Source organism: Camelina sativa, chromosome 10 (assembly GCF_030686135.1).
Source record: "Camelina sativa cultivar CO46 ecotype springtype chromosome 10, ASM3068613v1".
Taxonomy (NCBI): domain Eukaryota; kingdom Viridiplantae; phylum Streptophyta; class Magnoliopsida; order Brassicales; family Brassicaceae; genus Camelina; species Camelina sativa.
Window position 1 is genome coordinate 14,143,929 of NC_141889.1, and position 19,265 is coordinate 14,163,193.

Consider the following 19,265-nt stretch of genomic DNA (forward strand, 5'->3'; position numbering starts at 1 on the left):
GCTCTTGCACCTCTAGCACATGTGCTAAGCCAACGTAAAGGATGTGACTTTTTAGTTAGTGGAATTTATTGAAGCATCTTCCACTGATCATTTCTTGACATATACCACTCGAAAAAAGAGTTGAGGGAATTGCAATTTGGTTTCATGTAAAAGCACATTTGAGTTCCTATCCAATAAGAAGTTGAGCTAAACTATGTTCTTAGCAGTGGAGGTTACGATCTTCGCTCACCATGGATCTAGCAAAGACGATGTTCTCTAATAAACTAACGCTCTATATATAAAATTAAACTGTACGATAAATTCCAAAAGTCCGTACCAATGAATTAAATATAACCACTTGTTATTGTAAATTTGTATTTGTACTTGGAATTACTATTAACCTAATAAAAAAGGTTAGAGATTATTGTAATAAAAACAGCTGTAGTATATGCGAGTAGCCGAGTAGTCTCGATAAACTAAATCACATCATAATACGATTTTTCGACTCATAGTATAATGGTAATGTTAATAGCAACGAATAGAGAGCAAGAAAATGCAACTGCTCATCTCTCTAAGACTCTACCTCTCTCTCAGTAAGTCAGATACATATCCACTTACCACTTTTATTCTTTTAATGTCTGCGTCATCAAAACCTCATATTTGTCAATCAATATTTGAAACAAAGAATTATACCACTACATATTTTAATAAAAGAAGTACGTACCTAGACGTAGATAGAACATGGTTTACTGACAAATTATAATTTATTATTTTCCAATCCGTGTTCTCTTCGCGTAATCTTTATAGTAACTTATTTGTTTGAGCTCTATACAAAGGAGGGTCTTTTCAAAAGTTCGGTAAATTTTTTTTTCAGTTCCACAAAGAAAAAAGTGAAAAAAAAATAGTCGAGAGTCGTTTCAACTGTGGTCTCATCTCAGTTTGAGCAATTTCTCTGAAACAAAATGGCGGAAATCGGAGAAACAGATGAAACGATTGAAGGTTAGTTCCTGGTTATACTAATAGTCATCACATCCTTCTTCTCAAGCTTAGTTCCTGGTTCCTCGTTTAGACTTTAGAGTACCATCTACATTTATTTATCTCAAACTATATTTCATGATCACAATTAGTGACATGACAAATCAAATATATTCAAGCTTGAGATTAGAGAAAAGTTCTGGCTTTGGTTTTCCTTCTCCGGATATTTACTTAGTTCTCGTTTGACTTAAATATATATATATATATATATTTAGTATATGAGTATAAGATGAGATCAAGGTAATTCTAATGCTTAGTATTAGAAATCTCCAATCGGAAGTGTGGTGAGATCTAGAGTAATATATGGGGACTTAGGGACATGTGCCAATCCACCCGTGTGAAACCTAACACTTAGGGCCGGGTGTGATATAGAATCTATTAGACTTCATAATATTTGTTTGAGAAAAAAAGAAAGTTTAGTCTTTTTCATCTTCTTCTTTGTGTGTCTTGTCTTCAGGGATTGTCAACGTTGATGCTTCTAAGGCTGGCCTTCCAGAGTCTAGGGATAGTCTATGGGGACTTAGGGACTTCTCCCTTGTATGTTTTCTACAATACATTCCCTGAAGAAATAAAAGACACCGAGGATGTGATGGGAGCGCTTTCTTTAATCATTTATTCGCTCTTGCTAATCCCTCTAATCAAGTATGTCTTCATTGTCTGCAAAGCGAATGACAATGGTCAAGGTAAAAAACCGCACTCGTAGGTACGTTTAAAACGAGTAAAGCCCTTGGTTTAGCTGGTCCTAACATCAACGCATGTGTACAGGTGGGACACTAGCTATTTACTCTCTGCTTTGCAGACAAGGTAAACTGAAACTTGTGCCAGACCAGCAACCCAGCGATGAGGAGCTCACGACATATAGTCGTAGTTTATTGCCTGAAGGGTCTTTGGCTGCGAAAACTATGAACTGGTTGGAGAAAAAAGATTCTAGGAAAAGAGCGCTTCTGATTATTGTTCTTGTGGGGACTTGTATGACGATTGGTGATGGCATTTTTACCCCGGCTATCTCGGGTACGTAGGTCTCTCTCCATGCTTTGGTGTTTCTTGGATTACAAGGATGACGTATTTAGTTAGTTAAAAACATCATTCTGCTTTCAGTTCTTTCAGAAGCGCTCTTAAAGTCAACAATCCAGAGATGAGCAGCGGTAACATTTGCATTATATTGTTTTTTTACAGGTTTTTGTTGTTCATCCGTCAATCAATCATTGCTAAGTTTCATTTTGTTTCAGAGACCGTTGTGATCGTTTCTGTTCTTATTTTGGTGGCTCTGTTTAGTATGCAACACTATGGTACAGACAAAGTTGCATGGCTCTTTGCACCTGTTGTGTGTATTTGGTTACTCTTAATTGGAGGCACCGGGCTGTACAACGTCTTCAAATACGATACTAGTGTTCTCAAAGCATTCTCACCCACATATATATATATACATACTTCAGAAGAAGAGGGCGAGATGGTTGGGTTTCACTAGGCGGAATTTTTCTCAGCATAACAGGTTACCTTCCTTTCTCCTTCGACTTGAAAAGGTATTCGCCGAGGTTTTAGCAAATCCTAAATGCCTTCTTCTTTGTTGTTTAACCTAAACAAAAAATGTAGGGACTGAGGCACTATACGACGACATTGCTTATTTCCCACTACTAGCTATACAGCTTGCCTTTGTGTTTTTCGTGTTTCCTTGTCTTCTTTTAGCATACTGCGGCCAAGCTGCATACCTTGTGAAAAACAAGGAACACTATGCAGAAGCGTTCTATGAATCTATCCCAAGTTTGTCCTAAACCATTTTTAGCTTATTAGTAATATGACGCATTACTGATCTCACAAACACTAAGCTATGTTTTGCTTTGACTCTCCACATGTTAGTATATATATTGGCCAGTGTTTATAGTCGCGACAGGAGCCACAATTGTTGGAAGCCAAGCTACGATATCAGGGACATATTCGTATTAGATTGTGGGTTTCCAACTCAAAACCAATTGGCAATGAGTGGAGAGGTCCATATCTTATATATACCACTTAAAATCCTACTCAACTTCCAATGTGGGATATTGTATCCCTAATATGCCCCCTCGAGATGATGGTTCTTCTAAGCATCAATCTCGGTATGTTCGGGCATGAATCGGCAGGCCTACTATTGGGCCCGGCCGATTGTGAATTGGGTTGAGCATGTGCGGACCGGGCTCCGATACCATATTAGATTGTGGGCTTCCAACTCAAAACCAATTGACAATGAGTGGAGAGACCCATATCTTATATATACCACTTAAGAATTCGATCATCAAGCAGGTCGTGGCTCATGGGTGTTTTCCTCAAGTTAAAGTCGTTCATACTTCAAAGAAGTTCCTTGGTCAGATCTATAGTCCTAATATCAACTGGATAATCATGATCGGTTGCATAGCTTTCACTGCTAGATTCAAGAATCAAAATCAAATAGGGAATGCATGTGGTAAGATGTTCATTTTACACAATCTTGATGTAAATTTTGGCTGATTGTCTTGGTAAATTGGTGAAATAGGGACCGCGGTTGCAATAGTAATGCTTGTGACCACATTCCTTATGGTGTTGGTCATGCTGCTCGTGTGGAGGTGCCACTGGATCCTTGTCCTTATATTCACCGCACTCTCCCTTGTGGTGGAAGGTGCATACTTTTCGGCTGTGCTTTTAAAGATCAATCAAGGAGGATGGGTTCCTCTTGTTGTCGCCGCTATCTTTCTTCTTGTAATGTTGGTATGGCATTATGTGAAAATCAAGAGATACGAGTTCCATGTGCATAGCAAAGTGTCAATGAGCTGGATCCTTGGCCTCGGCCCCAGCCTTGGACTTGTCCGAGTCCCAGGGGTGGGGTTAGTCTATTCAGAACTAGCAAGCGGTGTCCCTCACATCTTTTCTCATTTCATCACCAACCTCCCCGCTATTCACTCAGTCGTAGTCTTTGTTTGTGTCAAGTACCTTCCAGTCTATACGGTTCCGGAAGAAGAGAGGTTTCTCGTGAAGAGAATCGGATCCAAGACATTACGGATGTTCCGTTGTGTCGCCAGGTACTTTAGTCATGTCTTCTTCTTTTTTTGCTCTATCTGGCTTGTATATGACCCTGAAATCATTCTCAACCATTGTGTAGATATGGTTACAAAGATCTACACAAGAAAGACGATGATTTCGAGAATAAGTTGTTTAACAATCTATTCTCTTTCATCCGAATCGAAAGAATGATGGAGCCAGTTTCAAACTCAAGCAACAGCAGTCGTACGTACAACTGCGGCCAGACACAACAATCCAGAGAAGAATTGATCAACAACAATAACATGGACATGTTATCTTCCATCGTGGACCACACGACATCAACATTGGACATGATCATCCCCCTTGATTCGCCGAGCAATGGGGTGAGTTTCAGCCAAGGAAGCACGATAGAGGAGGAGACAGATGAGATGGAGTTTCTAAAGCATTGTAGAGCCTCAGGGGTTGTTCATATTCTAGGAAACACTGTCGTGAAGGCGAGAAGAGGTTCATCCCTTCCCAAGAAGCTTGCCATCGATTATGTTTATGCGTTTCTTAAGAAGATTTGTAGGGGGAACAATGTCATCTTCAATGTTCCTCATGAGTCCCTTTTGAACGTTGGACAAGTCTTCTATGTCTAGAGTTTTTTTCTTTCTTTTTTTGGGGTTAGCATTAGGTTATCTTCTGATTGGCCGGTGCTTCCCACTACTAATTTCACGATAGCAAACTTGTCAGTAAGTAAGGATTTTCCTCCAAGGCCACCCCAGGTAAATCACGGGGTGAAGCCCAACAAAACCTGTTGTTTAAATTGTTATACATGAATGTTCATGTTTTAGGGTTGTACTTAAATTAAACCCTAACTTGATGGAAGTGTTTGAATTGACTACTTGGCAAACTGCCTTGTTTTGTTTAGCTATTATCTCTAGCTTTGAGTTACGTTATCAAGTAATTTTTGTCGTTGTTGCGAGGACTATAATGTTCCCAGTTAAAAATAAAAACTGAATTATATCTCATGTTTTTAAGTAACACACGAAGAAAAAAGACACCAAGCAATCAATTCGAAGGGTGGTTAAAGTCTGAAGAGTTTATCACCCTTGACGATAGGGTTTTGTTTTGTTAGCTCGTGTATGGCGGCTGATTTATAATCCGACGGACAAGAATGCTCCTCCGGGTATCGGTGAGACCCGCAGAACATGTGACCACATCTACAGTGAAACCCTACCAACCCCACCTTCTTCTTGCACGTATTGCATCTACTAATCTTTTTCTTATCCTTCTTCTTCACCTCAATGGCCGCCACCTCCTCGGCTGTGACCTCTTCAGCCGCCTCCGCTGCTTTTTTCAAGTTGTTTTTCAACGTGGCTAAGTATCTGGCAGACTCTTCCTTTAAGAAATCGTTGTAGCACTTAGAGCATAGGTTCTTTGTCTGTGAAGAGCTGAAGAAGCCACAGCCTCTAATGCATAAAGAAGGTTCTCCTGACATAGCTCTCTGTCTTTGCTTTCTTGTTTTGGTTCTCCACAACCTAATCTTATGTTTGCAACGTTTTGTGTATTTGACTTAGCCTTCTTATTTGTTTTGGCCCTCTACAAATCTTATCTTACGTCTGAAACTTTGTATGTCGTTAAGTTTTTCTAGAACTGTGGAAAGCCTTTACCTGATAGATTCAGGTGTTTTTATGTCCTAATCAAATTAGATTTTTATGTCTATTTTCCATATTTTATTTGTGGACTTGTCTATTTTTTATTTTATTTTTAACAGTGGACTTATCTATAATTAGAATCATAGTGCAATAGTGATTGCAGCGGACTAATCCAATTCTACGTGAAACAACATACTTATAACATTATCCTTAGAAATAAAATTAATATAAAGTTTTTGACTCCGTGAAAATCGAGTAATTAAAAGATTACTCAGTTGCTTATTCAAGCCTTCTTAAAGTACTCATCGCAAAAGTAACAGAGAAAAGAGAGAGAGAGAGAGAGAGAGAGAGAGAGAGAGAGACCAGACCGTGAGCTCTGAACAATGCAGGATGCGAAGACCAACGGGCAAGTTGATTCAATGGAAACGTACATCGCTTGCATTAAAAGGCCTCTCCATTTATCTGATTTCCTCAGCACGTTTCTCCACCCTGAGACGAAATTCAACGATTCTCATTAGCGAAACCCATCGATAGCTTTATGTTTTAATGAAACAAATGTAGAAGACGACGAGAGAGAAACTGGGAGAATCGGAGAAGTTTGAAACCTGCAGCTTTTGGGGTTCGGTTTTGTCCCCACTGTTGTTAGACTTGGTATTGGCTTCTACACGCTTCCCTTTGAATGAGAAATTGAATCCAGAAGCAGTAGCAGTGGAGGTTGATACATGAGCAGACCCTCCAAAACGTTTTGAAGCAAAATCCAAGCGTTCGATCATTCGTGCAACACCAGCTATTCCTGCATTCATCTCACGTTGCACTCCTTTGCTCAATTCTTTCACCGAGTTATTGCGAGCAAGTAGCTTTTCCTTAAGACCTTGTTTACTTTTAGAGATCGATTCCTTGTACCTGCAGGCATGTACCAATCAGTTTTTATAACCAACTTATGAACAAATGAGGAGGGATTGATTGACATACTTTGCAGAAGCAGCAGCTAGTTTGGATTTTATGGCTTCGGGAAGAGAGGATGCTTCACGTGGATCTGGACTTTGAGATGAACGAGATGGAGAAAGGCCAGGGGAGATTCTGATGACAGATACAAGATATATTAGATAGAGTATAGGTAAGTTCTAATCAATGGAAAGGCCTGAGCGTTCTCCATGAAGAAGCCGCATAATGTAGAGAAATGGTCTAGAATTCCTAAGCATCTCAATTATTTATCAGCAACAAGTAATTAAGCGAAATCACATTTTATCGAGACAAAAATCCACCCAACCAGACATGGTTATAAGAACATATGCATTGCGCAGTCATATATACACATTTTCTCGAGACAACTCAAGCAAATGGAAACCGTACTAATCATGAAAGCTGGTTATTAGAGACAACCCAAGCAAAAAGAAACCGCATAAATCATGAAAGCTTCCCATGTTAAAGTCAATACCTGGATGCGTTGCTGCTATCTGGAGGAGCGGAAGAGTGACCAGAGATAGGGGATGCTGTCATTGAGCCAGGACTCGGACAAAGGTTTTCAACTTGGGAAATAGCAGAGAGACGATAAAAACTGGCCAAATCAGAAGGATGAATAGTACTAAGATCACTGGACGAAACAAGACTTGAGGATATTTGACCCTGCCCCCTTCTGCGAAGCAAACAAGGCCTATGTGCAGCTTCGGTGAGATGCCTCAAGAATTGCTCATCAAAGCTGCTAAACTGCGATTCCTCCTGGCACAAAAATATATCATTACCTAGTCAACAACTACTAGAACCAAAAACACCTTAATTTTGTCAAAGTACACTGGATACTTTTCGAACCTCTTCAGAGTGAAAATCCTCATGAGAGTGATGATGAATGGATATTGGAGATGATGAAGATATGTTCTTGGTTTTCAACAATCTTTCCTTTTCCACAGCTACCAAAAGCTCTTGGCTACAAAATAGGAACCAATACTAGTAAAGACCTAACTGAGAGCAAAGTATCACTTAAATCGTCAGAACTAAAAACTCTTTATCCTTAGATGAATGAGTACCTAGCAGGATCTCTCAAAACAAACAATTGCCAGCAAATAGGACACTCTTTGCTTCTCTGTGACCTGTGTAATAACCCCCAATTTACAAATCAATCACTGATATAAGATGAACAGAAGAAGAAGATTAAAATCTAAACAAAGAATGGATAAGATCACAGATTGGATTATGACACAGAACATAGAAGTACCATTCAATGATGCACTGAAGGTGATATTCATGTTTGCAACTGGTCACCTGAAAGTGAGCATCCCATTGGCAGATTTAGATATTGGAAAGCATCGGAGAAGTACTAACAACAACAATGGAACATGTTTATGTTAAGATTGAATAAAAGTGTTCGATGAGAAAACGAGGCCGATCAAATCGAACAATGTTCGCCGATGGGGTTTAAGAACAAAATAATGATCGAGAAATCAAACGATCTCGTATTGATAATCTAAGGCACAAAATCTCATTGTCACAATCCAATTGTTCCAGATTTAAAGGCAACAAAGGGGGAATATGAAAAAAGCGAGAGCGAGATCGTAAAACCCAGGAAAGAGCTAAAGCGTATCTAAGACAAATGTAGAATAATAAGAGAGAGAGAGAGAGAGAGATGAGTTTAAGAAGCTGACAGTGGAAGGATCCTGGAGAGTGAAAGGCTCGAGACAGATGCTACAAGCGTCGTCGGTATTATCATCATCGGAAGCGGAGACGAACGCAGAGGAAGAAGAAGAAGAAGAAGAACCAATGGCGGAATTTAAAGGGGAGTCTGATAGGTTGAAAGCAGAAGTGTAAGTGAAATTAGACATTGTTGTTAAATGCGAAGAGGAAGAAGAAGAAGAAGATGATGATGATGATGATGAGGATTGAGAATTTGAGATTCAAGAGGTTGAAGAAGAGGTTTGTGATTGGGGGATTGGATTGATCAAAAAAGGACTGACAAGTCAAAGCAAACGAAAAGTCAAAAAAAAAAAAAAAGGGAAGGGATTGCAAGGAGGAGGAGGAGTAAAGTTCGATTCTGACTGACTGTTCCCCACTTTTTTTTTTTTTTTTTTAAAAAAAAGGTTTGTTACAAAACTTGTTAGTGACTATTGGGCTTTGCTAGTCCACTACTTTTAGATTCTAAACGTACTTCGCCCTCAAATAATGGACCCAATCCCCAAAGTTGAAATATGAAGAATAATTTAGTAAAGGGAGAGAGAATAAAAATGACAAATTTTCCCAAATGTTTATTTTTTCGTAAGTGGCAAAAATAACAAATTTCAAATATTTGAGGCGAAATGACACAAAAATGGCTTTTTGAACAATAACAAAAAAAAAAAACAACATTTAGGAAGATTACATATTTAATAACAATCAACAGCTACTATACTTAAACATAATAATATGTAAATTTTTTTTTAGATATAAGACAATGGAAATTTTAAAATATTTTAGGAAAATGGCAAAATCTAGAAATACCACCTAAAAAAAAAGTTTCTTTCTTAAAAAAAAAGTTTCTTTCTTAAAATTAAGTTTTTATTCTCTCTCTCTTTACAAATTTTTTTTCATCCTCAACATCAACTTTCCAATAACTAAACGACGATTACACATTGTCTAGATCCACATAGGCTTTAATCCAATTTGACATTATAGAGTACATACAGCCAAAGTTTATTATTTCGATACATTTCACACAATTAGAAAAAAAAATTCTGAATTTTACATATATGTATTTATTTTAAAAATAGTTATTGAGAGTATTACACGTTGCCCGAAATCATTTAACGAACAAATCATGTTGAAATTGGTGTCATTTTGTTCAAGATGTCGTTATTGTGCCTAACTACATAAAGACTAGTAGCTGACATTTTGACAAAACCACATGTCCAACAATTACGATATCTTTTTGGAAAAATAAACATTCGAAACATTCATGTTGCACTCTGAAGGGGAGGAGTGTTGAAATATATTCTACATAAGAAGAACATATGATAATATTTTGTGTAAAACTGAGATATGTTCATATATTTCATAGATTAGAAGAATTTGAGAAGCATAAAGATAGATGTATTGACCTTTGAATAAGATCATAGAGAAGTTCATATCAATTTGACATGGAAGTTTGAAACAAGTCACTACATTTGTTGGTAATGTCAATGCCACTCATTGAATGATGACAGCTTTACTTATTACTACCTACCAATGTATATTTTGCCAACCATCCATTAATTTTGTACTAAAATTTCTATGACAAAAACAAAAAATTTGGAAGATCCAAAAGTTTGTTTCATCTCGTCTCTCATCGTTAACCATATATCTAAGTTGTATTGGCAACTTCAAAAAGGTCATCTTCAATGGATCTTAAAAGACACATTTTTTTTATAGGTTGTCTGTCTATGTTTTGCTTTACTAAATTGTTAATTATCATGCTAATTACGACAGATGCAGTGTCTCTCCAGTCGATTTAAGTTTTAACCAATAAAGGAATAGAATAATATGGTGTTAACAAAACGAAAACAATATCTATACTATTAAAGCTGAAGTACCCACTAGACTCAAATTGGACCATGATTTTGTTTTGATACGTTTTTCATTAAAAATGATTAAAGAATCACTTAATTTAATTAAATTACCCTATAGTTTCGATTTCACTAAATGATGAAAATACCCCTTGTTCGCCCACTTAATTACCACCGGGTCGGGACACGGATCCTCTTTAACCCGGTAATAGAAGAAAAAAAATCCGCGGATCTGTTTGTACTCCAGGTTTATAATATTCGGATCATGTATTTGATTTGGTTCAAGAATAGTTAACCACACAACCAAACAGATTTATATTTATTAGGCAAACACTCGGATTTCCTTATTTTTTTTAAGTATCTATACTATAACCATATATTTTTTATTACCAAATATTTATGATTATTGCTTTATTTCCGAGATTGATCTTAACTGCTAATCTTTCAGTATAACCTCTTTAAAGGAATATTCACCATTAAGTTATAATCTCATCTTACCAAATCGATTTTCTCTTCAAATATATTTATTATGTATTAAATCAACCATAATCTTACATAAATTAATTAAGGAAAATATATACATCATATTTAAATAAGAAAAACGTTTAAATTCATAATAAATCAAATCTAAACTTATTCTTTATAAATATTTTAGGAAAAAAACGAAAAAAAGCAAAGGAAATTACCATTAATATATGTGCATATTTTTTCTCACAGTTTTAGGTAATAAATTACAGAAGGAAATAAATTATATGTCAAAAAATATGAGAAAAACACAAGATTTAGTTATATTTTTATCCAAATTTTTAGACCATAAAAATTGTCTAATAGTTAATTATTTAAAAGATAACAGTTATGAAACATAAAAAAATTTATGGGTAAGAATGAGATGAAACATGACAGGACAGGACAAAACGGGATTGAGCGAGATGTCTTTGCCTTTCTAAAATAGTTACGTGTAGGTTATATATGTGCAATAGTCCAAACTAAAACCAAAAATCTAATATTTGAATTTAACACCTTTAAGCATACTGCTATCGTTTAAAAACTGCAAAACGAGCATTGTATATTTGTTACCGTGCAAATGATTAACAATATCTAAACAACATATTTATCTAAATATGTTTTAACATTTACCATGTAATTAAACCAAATATACTATTTAGCACTATTTAAAATTTTATAATTATAAAAAGCATATAAACCCAAACATTTTGTGTATTCAAAATATAAATAAACTAATTATAATATGTGTCATCCCATGCTGTAGCACGGGTATCACCTAGTATTAATTTATTTGTATGTGGTTAATTGTCTATCTTACATATTTGGTAAGCAAAAGAGAGAGAGAGCGTGGTCTAGAAACGGACCAACCAAGAAGAGCATATGGGTACTCTAAAGCCTTAATTTTGTTATCGGCTAGCAACTTCCTTCCACTAGCTTCCTTCTTCTTCTTCATCATCTTCTTCCTGCATCTCCTGCTTCTCTACCTTAATATTATTGCTCGCTAGGTAAGATAAGATACTGGAGAACTACTATTGCCCTTTTAAATCAAGTTCGCTTTTTTTTTTTGTTCTTCTTGTTGTTAAAGACACAAACTTTTGTCTGAATTGCTCCTCATCGTTCTCCACTACGTTACAATTTTCTCCCTTTTTGTGTGTTTTTGTAATTCTATACCTTATTGGGCTTCATAGGAGCAGTTGTGAATTAAAGGTGGAGAAGATGGTTGTGTTTGGAAATGTTTCTGCGGCGAATTTGCCTTATCAAAACGGGTTTGTGGAGGCACTTTCTTCTGGAGGTTGTGAATTGATGGGACACAGCTTTAGGGTTCCGACTTCTCAAGCACTTAAGTCAAGAACAAGAAGGAGGAGTGCTGCTCCTTTGCAGGTGCTTTGTCTGTTTTTTTTTTTTTTTACTTGGAATTCTGGAAATTTTATCTAGTGTGATTCTGATTAAAGAGAGGTAATTACAGGTAGTTTGTGTGGATATCCCAAGGCCTGAGCTTGAGAATACAGTCAATTTCTTGGAAGCTGCAAGTTTATCTGCATCTTTCCGTAGTGCTCCTCGTCCTGCAAAGCCTTTAAAAGTTGTAATTGCTGGTGCTGGTATGTCTCAAAATTTGGTTTTCAATGCTATTTTAATGATCTGATGAAGTTTGTTTATTGAGCCAGTTTTATGCGATGCATTTTTATGTGATGAAGCTCTTTTGCCTCTCAAATAATTGCAGGATTGGCTGGTTTGTCTACTGCAAAGTACCTGGCTGATGCAGGCCATAAACCTCTGTTGCTTGAAGCAAGAGATGTTCTTGGTGGAAAGGTACTTCGAATTGTTCTTAATCACTGAACAACTCATGGTTGTTTACATTCGTCATCTTGTAAGATTTGCTAGTTTCCAAAGGCTGTACCAATTATGTTTTTAAGACTACAAGATATAACTAGTGTTTAGAGTGTTAGAGCTCTTAGGTACACAAAGGTGTACATGTGTCTGTCTTTGTCTGTTTCTTAAGTATTTTTGTTAAATTGTGTCTTTATGTTCTTATGTTTTCTGTCTTGATCTACACACCGCACAACCGCTTTCAATTCATAGTTTTAATATGAAACAGTATAGCGTAGTTTACTGGTAGGTAGCTTATGATTGTATATTGTGTTACAGTGTTGTTGGGTTATGTGGCTCTTGGGTTAGGTCCTTGTTGGTTCCGTTTAGAAAGTTTACCTTTCATTTTTGAGAGCATCTGTTAATGATGTGAAATTTGTGTTCCTACAGATAGCTGCATGGAAAGATGAAGATGGGGACTGGTATGAAACCGGATTACATATATTCTGTAAGTCCAAATTCATATCCTCTTTGCTGCTCCCCCTATATAAGTTGCTCAGGGTCTGATAATCAATACCTGCATAATATATCGTAATAGCATAGATATTTCTGTTTTGCAAAGGGATGGTACACACACAGAAAATAAGCTGATGTCAGTGAGATCATAGGCATTTATTCATTCTGATAGTAACAAGCTTTCATAAAGTTTTTCTCTTACTATCTTATACCTGCTTCAGAATGTACTCATTGAGATCACCAAGAAAGATCCCTCTCAAATATAAGCTCTACCATCAATTTTAGAATAAATACGAAACAGTGCCTATCTGTTTTCCCTGTTATTACAATTCTTTAGTGAAGTACTTTACTTTTTGTCTTGACTCTCTTCATATTATTGCCGGAAGTCGGTGCTTATCCGAATGTGCAGAACTTATTTGGAGAACTTGGGATTAATGATCGGTTGCAGTGGAAAGAACACTCCATGATTTTCGCTATGCCAAGTAAACCTGGCGAATTTAGTAGATTTGACTTCCCAGATGTCCTACCAGCACCCTTGAACGGTGAGAGGATAAACTTATAGCATATTTTAATCTGCTAACCAGCTAATATAATATTACTGTTTCATGTAGTTTGAATTTTTAGTTAATGGTACCATGGATTTGGTTTAATTAGATTGGATTAATATGCAGAAACTTGAGTTGAATGTAATACAAAAAGCGGGGTTAGTAACTATGTTGCATAGACGTCACAACACAATGAAATGGTCATATAGTTTCTAAAGTAAGGAATCTAGTATCGAGCTTCCATGAACTAGAATAGGAATATAAGCTGCAAAATTCTGTTGCTGGTCAAGGCAAGATGGAAACTGAACTCCAGTATAGCATTAGTGCTGAAATGCGTCTATGGTGTAATTAATGTGTTTCTTATAATTCAAGTTGTTGATGTTGGATTTACTTTGTAGGTATTTGGGCTATTTTGAGGAACAATGAAATGCTGACATGGCCAGAGAAAATAAAGTTTGCTATTGGACTTTTGCCAGCCATGGTCGGCGGCCAGGCTTATGTTGAAGCCCAAGATGGTTTATCAGTCAAAGAGTGGATGCAAAAGCAGGCAAGTAGGCTATTTTAGTTCACATTCCCTGTGATATTTTTGTAAGCGTGTTGATGAACTTAATTTATTATTTCAGAACTTTGTTGTGGTTAGCTCTGAGTTTTTCCAGTCCATGTGGTTGTTTGTGTTTTATTTGCTTGCATGTACTTTTGCTATCAGATGATAATAGATTATGATAAATTGTATACTTGTCCAGGGAGTACCTGAGCGTGTGACCGACGAGGTGTTTATTGCCATGTCAAAGGCACTAAACTTTATAAACCCTGATGAACTGTCAATGCAATGCATTTTGATTGCTTTGAACCGATTTCTTCAGGTTTGACAGTCCATCCCTTTGCTCTTTCTTTCGCCTGTCTTTTTGTGAATCTTTTAGTGTACTCGCAATCGTAGTTACTATTCAAACTACACTAGAGTTATTTTTTTACCTAAGGTTCTTGCAAGGTTCTTGCTATTGTTTCTTCTGCCAATAGTGGCAGGAAGGATTATTTTTTTTGCTCTGGAAAACATGATGTACCTTAATTTCTTGCCAGTGAGTGGTTTTGCTAACAAAAAGTCACTTTCATTTTATTTTGAATGAAATCGATATGATGACCACCTTATTTCTTGGGTTTACTAGTTGATTAACTTCCCAATCATTTGAAACCTATGGTGTGTCATAAGCTGCACCAGTTGGTTGGATTTTGAGAATCTGCAAATGCAAACTAATAGAAACTACATTGACAGGAAAAACATGGTTCCAAGATGGCGTTCTTGGATGGTAATCCTCCAGAAAGGCTTTGTATGCCAGTAGTGGAACATATTCGGTCACTAGGTGGGGAAGTGCAACTTAATTCTAGGATAAAGAAAATTGAGCTCAATAACGATGGCACGGTTAAAAATTTCTTACTCACTAATGGAAGCACTGTTGAAGGAGACGCGTATGTGTTTGCCGCTCCAGGTTTAACACCATGCTGTCTTGTGGGTTTACATTTCATCTGGTATCCTGCTTATTAATATGCTGTTTATGCTTTTGTTTTGTTTTGTAGTTGATATCCTGAAGCTCCTTTTACCAGATTCCTGGAAAGAAATACCATACTTCAAAAAGTTGGATAAATTAGTTGGAGTGCCAGTTATTAATGTTCATATATGGTTAGTGAGACCGATACCTCTCTTTTTATATTACTTGGCATTTCGGTGTGAGATCACAAGCAGGTCTTAAGTGCTATGAACTGTTATTACAGGTTTGATCGAAAACTGAAGAACACATATGATCACCTACTCTTTAGCAGGTGAATTTCTTATTTAAGCAGTTTTGAGGCCTTAAGTCTTATAGAATACTTAGCTGGACATAGTGTTGGAAAAAGAATTTTGCATTAACACTTGACTTTTCATCAAAAATAAGAAATGTGCAGTCTTGAATCAGCAACAGTTAAGGCGTGTTCTTGGTTAAACATTTGTTGTGTCTTTAACAAATTTTGTTTTGGTGTTTTTGCAGAAGTAACCTTCTGAGTGTATATGCCGACATGTCCTTAACTTGTAAGGTAAGAACATATTCTTGTCTTTCTAAACATGTTCTTCTAGTATATTTATATCAAAAGAGATTAAAATCTTGGTGCGCTCGTATGTCTCATGTATAACACTCACAAGTATCTTGTCATAAATTTTGTTGGCATATCTTGATTTCAAATCTGATTCAACCTAGATGCCCTTAGAGTTGACAAAGCATTTTCTTTCTTGATTAACTGTAGGAATATTACGATCCTAACCGGTCGATGCTGGAGCTAGTATTTGCACCAGCAGAGGAATGGATATCACGGACCGACTCTGATATCATAGATGCAACCATGAAAGAACTTGAGAAACTCTTCCCGGATGAAATCTCAGCTGACCAAAGCAAAGCTAAAATTTTGAAGTACCATGTAGTGAAAACTCCAAGGTTAGAGAAGTTATATCAAACCCCAACATTGGGAAATTCCCATGTATTTAGCTTCACAATAGACTTGGCATTATGATGATGTACACAACATCTTTCTTTTTTGTTGCATGCATCAGGTCTGTGTATAAGACCATCCCAAACTGCGAACCATGTCGTCCTCTACAGAGATCACCTATTCAAGGATTCTACTTAGCTGGAGATTACACTAAACAGAAGTACTTAGCTTCCATGGAAGGCGCTGTTCTCTCTGGCAAATTCTGCTCACAGTCCATTGTGCAGGTAAACAAAAACTTTGCCATTCAAAAGCATATTAGTTAACCAGTGCTTCCGGTTAATGTTTGTTGTTGGAACATTTCTCCAATAACCGATCTGTTGACTCGGTTTTGTCCCATCATGTTAAACTGTTCGCGTTACATAGAGTGATTTGCTTAAGTTGGGTTACTGATTGTATAGGATTACGAGCTACTAGCTGCGTCTGGACCGAGAAAGTTGTCGGAGGCAACAGTATCATCATCATCATCATGAGAGAGTAAAGGTTAATGATAATTTGTTTGTAAGCATTATTATTATAATTATTTGTAACTTTGTGTGTATAAATCTCATTGCAATCCAGATATGACCCTACTCTCTCCAGTAAATGAAAACTCACAGATTTGACATCTCTCCTTTTCCTGTCATCTTTTCTAATATTATTTCTAAAAAGTACTAATTACTGTCGACCTTTTGTAATCATATAATGATTTATTATCATTTTGTCTTTTGGGTTATAGTATCATTTTTTCTACAAAAGGTGGATCTATGATTGATCCCCGGTAAAAAGAAAACATGTTCTCAATCTAAACATTAAGAAGAAAAGAAAAATAGGAAACAATTATTTCCAACCACAAAATTGCATTTGAGGCTAGGTGGTAGAGTCCAAAAGAATATCTTGCACGTCACGTGAGCGGCGAACTGAAATTGCTTTTGGCTTCGAGTAGTGGGAGATAGCAGGTGATACATCATACTCATATACAACAAGACATCAAAATATAATTTCGTATTATGTATTTACAAATGTGTAACAGAATGATTTTTTTTCTTAATACAATTACAAATGTATATGGACTATGGTTCAACAAATTTAGAAAAGTACATGGAGCATTGGGTCAGGTCAAATGGTCAACTGTGTAACAGAAGCTTAAGAAAAGTATTTTGAACCGGCTAACCCATCCAAGAAATCTTCAAGTAAGAGAATATAATACTTGTATTTGATGATACTAAGTGTTGTATTAGCTTTTAACATGATCTTTGGGATCCATCTTGCTTTTGAGTACAAACAAAAGTTCTATTATAAAGGTCAGAAATGTACTATTACATATTATATTACATATTATTTGAGTACACATCTCTTAAACTATTCTGTTATAACATTTTTTTTTTTTTTTTTTTTACAAAGTACATGTATAGTTTTTGATTTACAAGAACCACTTAAAATGGAAATTCAATAGACTCAACAAATAAATTAGCATATATATCTAGGGGCATTTATAGATTTGAGCATATTTCGGCTCAAAATTTATGGATAAGACATTTTTGAGTTGGACTTGCATGTTTGGGTTTCGGAAACACTTTTCTTCATCAACTCCAATCGACTAATCAAGCCTTCAATGAGCAACAAACTCAATGAAACAATTCTACTAATATCCCTCTATCTATCAAGCATGCCTTTGATTCCAATGCAATTTGCAATCTAAATCATTGGTCAATTAACTCACTTTCAAATAAAACAAAACTTTTCATGAACCAATAGAACATTATTTCAAATATTTTCTAAAATATTAATCACTAGATTTAAAATTAAGAGAAAGATAGACATATAGGGCGAAACAAAACTGTGAGTAGTCTCGTCTCCTTCTTTGGTGATAGTGTCTCTCATTGTATATATCTTGTTACCTTCATCTTCTTTCTTGATAAGAAAATGGCTTGTATGATTAGTATAATCCTTATTAGAATGATATATCCCTCTTGGAGTCTTAGAATTGGCACCTTCTTTCTCAAAATCGATCATATACCTTATTTTTTTCAATCATTGTATTCAATTTAGGCACTTTACGAACCCATATCTATTTTCATTGAATTGAAATAGTAAAGAATATATCATGGTTTTGTCTAACAATTATACATAATCACCACTCTTTCTCATAGTGCCTCCAACAACCATCACCATGACTTCATTTGAGTGAGTAACATATCATTCATTCCATTTATTTTCGCCATTGCTAGCTTTACATCTTATCATTCTAGTATTAAAACTTCATGTTCACCCTTATATTAAGACTTTTCCCTATGGCTTCTATAGATTCATAATCTTCCCAGTTTTCGAAGCAAGTTAGTGTAGCATCATCATGTTTACTAAAGTATACTTCAAAGGTTGAAGAAATTTTACCACAATCAGCCTTACTAGAGTGGTCCATTAAACTCCCAACACAAAATCATAAGAATTTAGTGGTATCTATACTAGTATTTTTGCAGCAATTTTATGAAATAAATCCTAGAGTTGGATTTATTTACAGACATGCCATCATTTATTGTTAAAGTCATTAATTTGTTACCTTAAATATTCACTAATGTATTTAACTCATAATTCTATTTAAAATTATAAAAAACAATTAAATGCAGTATTTGTTTAAAACTTAAATTTGATTCTTCTTTCATCTTAGTTTTCTTTTATTTTTAATATTTTTGAATCATCACATAATACATGAAATCATTAAAAATCTTAATTTTTCTGCATATATTGTGACTCAAATTTTAAAAAGCGGACATATATTACTCTATAAATATAAATTGTGTCGATAGTGCTTCTAAAATTAGTCCAATAAAAAGTATGACTGGTTATGTGACATTATATGAACAAAGATCTAGGAAATATGAAATGGGTATACTGCGAGGCAATACTACGAGTACATGTGATTAGCAGGAGATTTGATTATCGATCTTTGATTATTACTACGAGTACATGTGATTACTGCGGTATACCACGAGGCAATACCACGGCAAATCAAATTTTAGTTTATTTGAGCTAGATCTGTTGATAATCAAAAAATTTAGGGTTATAATACATGACAGGTTATGATTACCCGTCCTAATCAAAAATTAGTGCTTCTATAATAAGAATTATTTCAAATTTTTAAAATTAGATAATGAAAATTTAAATCAAAATACAATCTAGAAAAATTTTCAAATTTTAAAAATTAGATAAATGAAAATTTAAATCAAAATACAATATATAAAAAT

The 19,265-nt window shown here is 35.6% G+C and overlaps 3 protein-coding genes and 2 pseudogenes across 9 annotated transcripts; 3 read left to right on the forward strand and 2 right to left on the reverse strand.

The window, feature by feature from the left end:
* The first annotated feature begins 811 nt into the window (after positions 1–811).
* LOC104719029 (potassium transporter 9-like) lies at positions 812–2,900 on the forward strand (annotated as a pseudogene). The gene is made up of 5 exons (XR_015569032.1): positions 812–978; positions 1,472–1,697; positions 1,780–2,159; positions 2,244–2,506; positions 2,608–2,900. The product of XR_015569032.1 is annotated as a potassium transporter 9-like (transcript).
* Positions 2,901–3,045: 145 nt separating this feature from the next.
* Positions 3,046–5,018, forward strand: LOC147936121 (potassium transporter 9-like). Its single transcript, XM_087470183.1, has 2 exons — positions 3,046–4,046; positions 4,127–5,018. The coding sequence occupies exons 1-2, from the start codon at positions 3,544–3,546 to the stop codon at positions 4,644–4,646; spliced, it is 1,023 nt and encodes a 340-aa protein (XP_087326309.1). The 5' UTR covers positions 3,046–3,543; the 3' UTR covers positions 4,647–5,018.
* A 38-nt stretch (positions 5,019–5,056) lies between these two features.
* On the reverse strand, positions 5,057–5,767 carry LOC104719030 (putative zinc finger A20 and AN1 domain-containing stress-associated protein 8 pseudogene; annotated as a pseudogene). Its single transcript, XR_015569033.1, has one exon. The product of XR_015569033.1 is annotated as a putative zinc finger A20 and AN1 domain-containing stress-associated protein 8 pseudogene (transcript).
* Positions 5,768–5,824: 57 nt separating this feature from the next.
* Positions 5,825–8,738, reverse strand: LOC104719031 (E3 ubiquitin-protein ligase RHF1A). 2 transcript variants are annotated; one of them, XM_010436873.3, is made up of 8 exons: positions 8,285–8,738; positions 7,858–7,904; positions 7,670–7,732; positions 7,455–7,569; positions 7,084–7,364; positions 6,618–6,725; positions 6,251–6,548; positions 5,825–6,134 (listed from the first exon to the last, which is right to left on the reverse strand). In XM_010436873.3, the coding sequence occupies exons 1-8, from the start codon at positions 8,459–8,461 to the stop codon at positions 6,117–6,119; spliced, it is 1,107 nt and encodes a 368-aa protein (XP_010435175.2). In that variant the 5' UTR covers positions 8,462–8,738; the 3' UTR covers positions 5,825–6,116. The 2 variants fall into 2 exon arrangements, with proteins under 2 accessions (XP_010435175.2, XP_087326310.1); XM_087470184.1 differs by having other exon boundaries at positions 7,084–7,361; positions 8,285–8,680.
* Positions 8,739–11,426: 2,688 nt separating this feature from the next.
* Positions 11,427–16,648, forward strand: LOC104719032 (15-cis-phytoene desaturase, chloroplastic/chromoplastic). 4 transcript variants are annotated; one of them, XM_087468294.1, is made up of 15 exons: positions 11,427–11,664; positions 11,848–12,040; positions 12,126–12,258; positions 12,381–12,469; positions 12,917–12,974; positions 13,369–13,524; positions 13,926–14,078; positions 14,275–14,390; positions 14,798–15,011; positions 15,100–15,202; positions 15,295–15,342; positions 15,549–15,594; positions 15,802–15,989; positions 16,106–16,268; positions 16,443–16,648. In XM_087468294.1, exons 2-15 carry the CDS (start codon positions 11,876–11,878, stop codon positions 16,512–16,514), a joined length of 1,704 nt encoding a protein of 567 aa, XP_087324420.1. In that variant the 5' UTR covers positions 11,427–11,664; positions 11,848–11,875; the 3' UTR covers positions 16,515–16,648. The 4 variants fall into 4 exon arrangements, with proteins under 4 accessions (XP_087324420.1, XP_010435176.1, XP_010435177.1 ...); XM_010436874.3 differs by having other exon boundaries at positions 13,926–14,074; positions 14,271–14,390; XM_010436875.3 differs by having other exon boundaries at positions 11,467–11,664; positions 11,854–12,040; positions 13,926–14,074; positions 14,271–14,390.
* Positions 16,649–19,265: the final 2,617 nt, after the last annotated feature.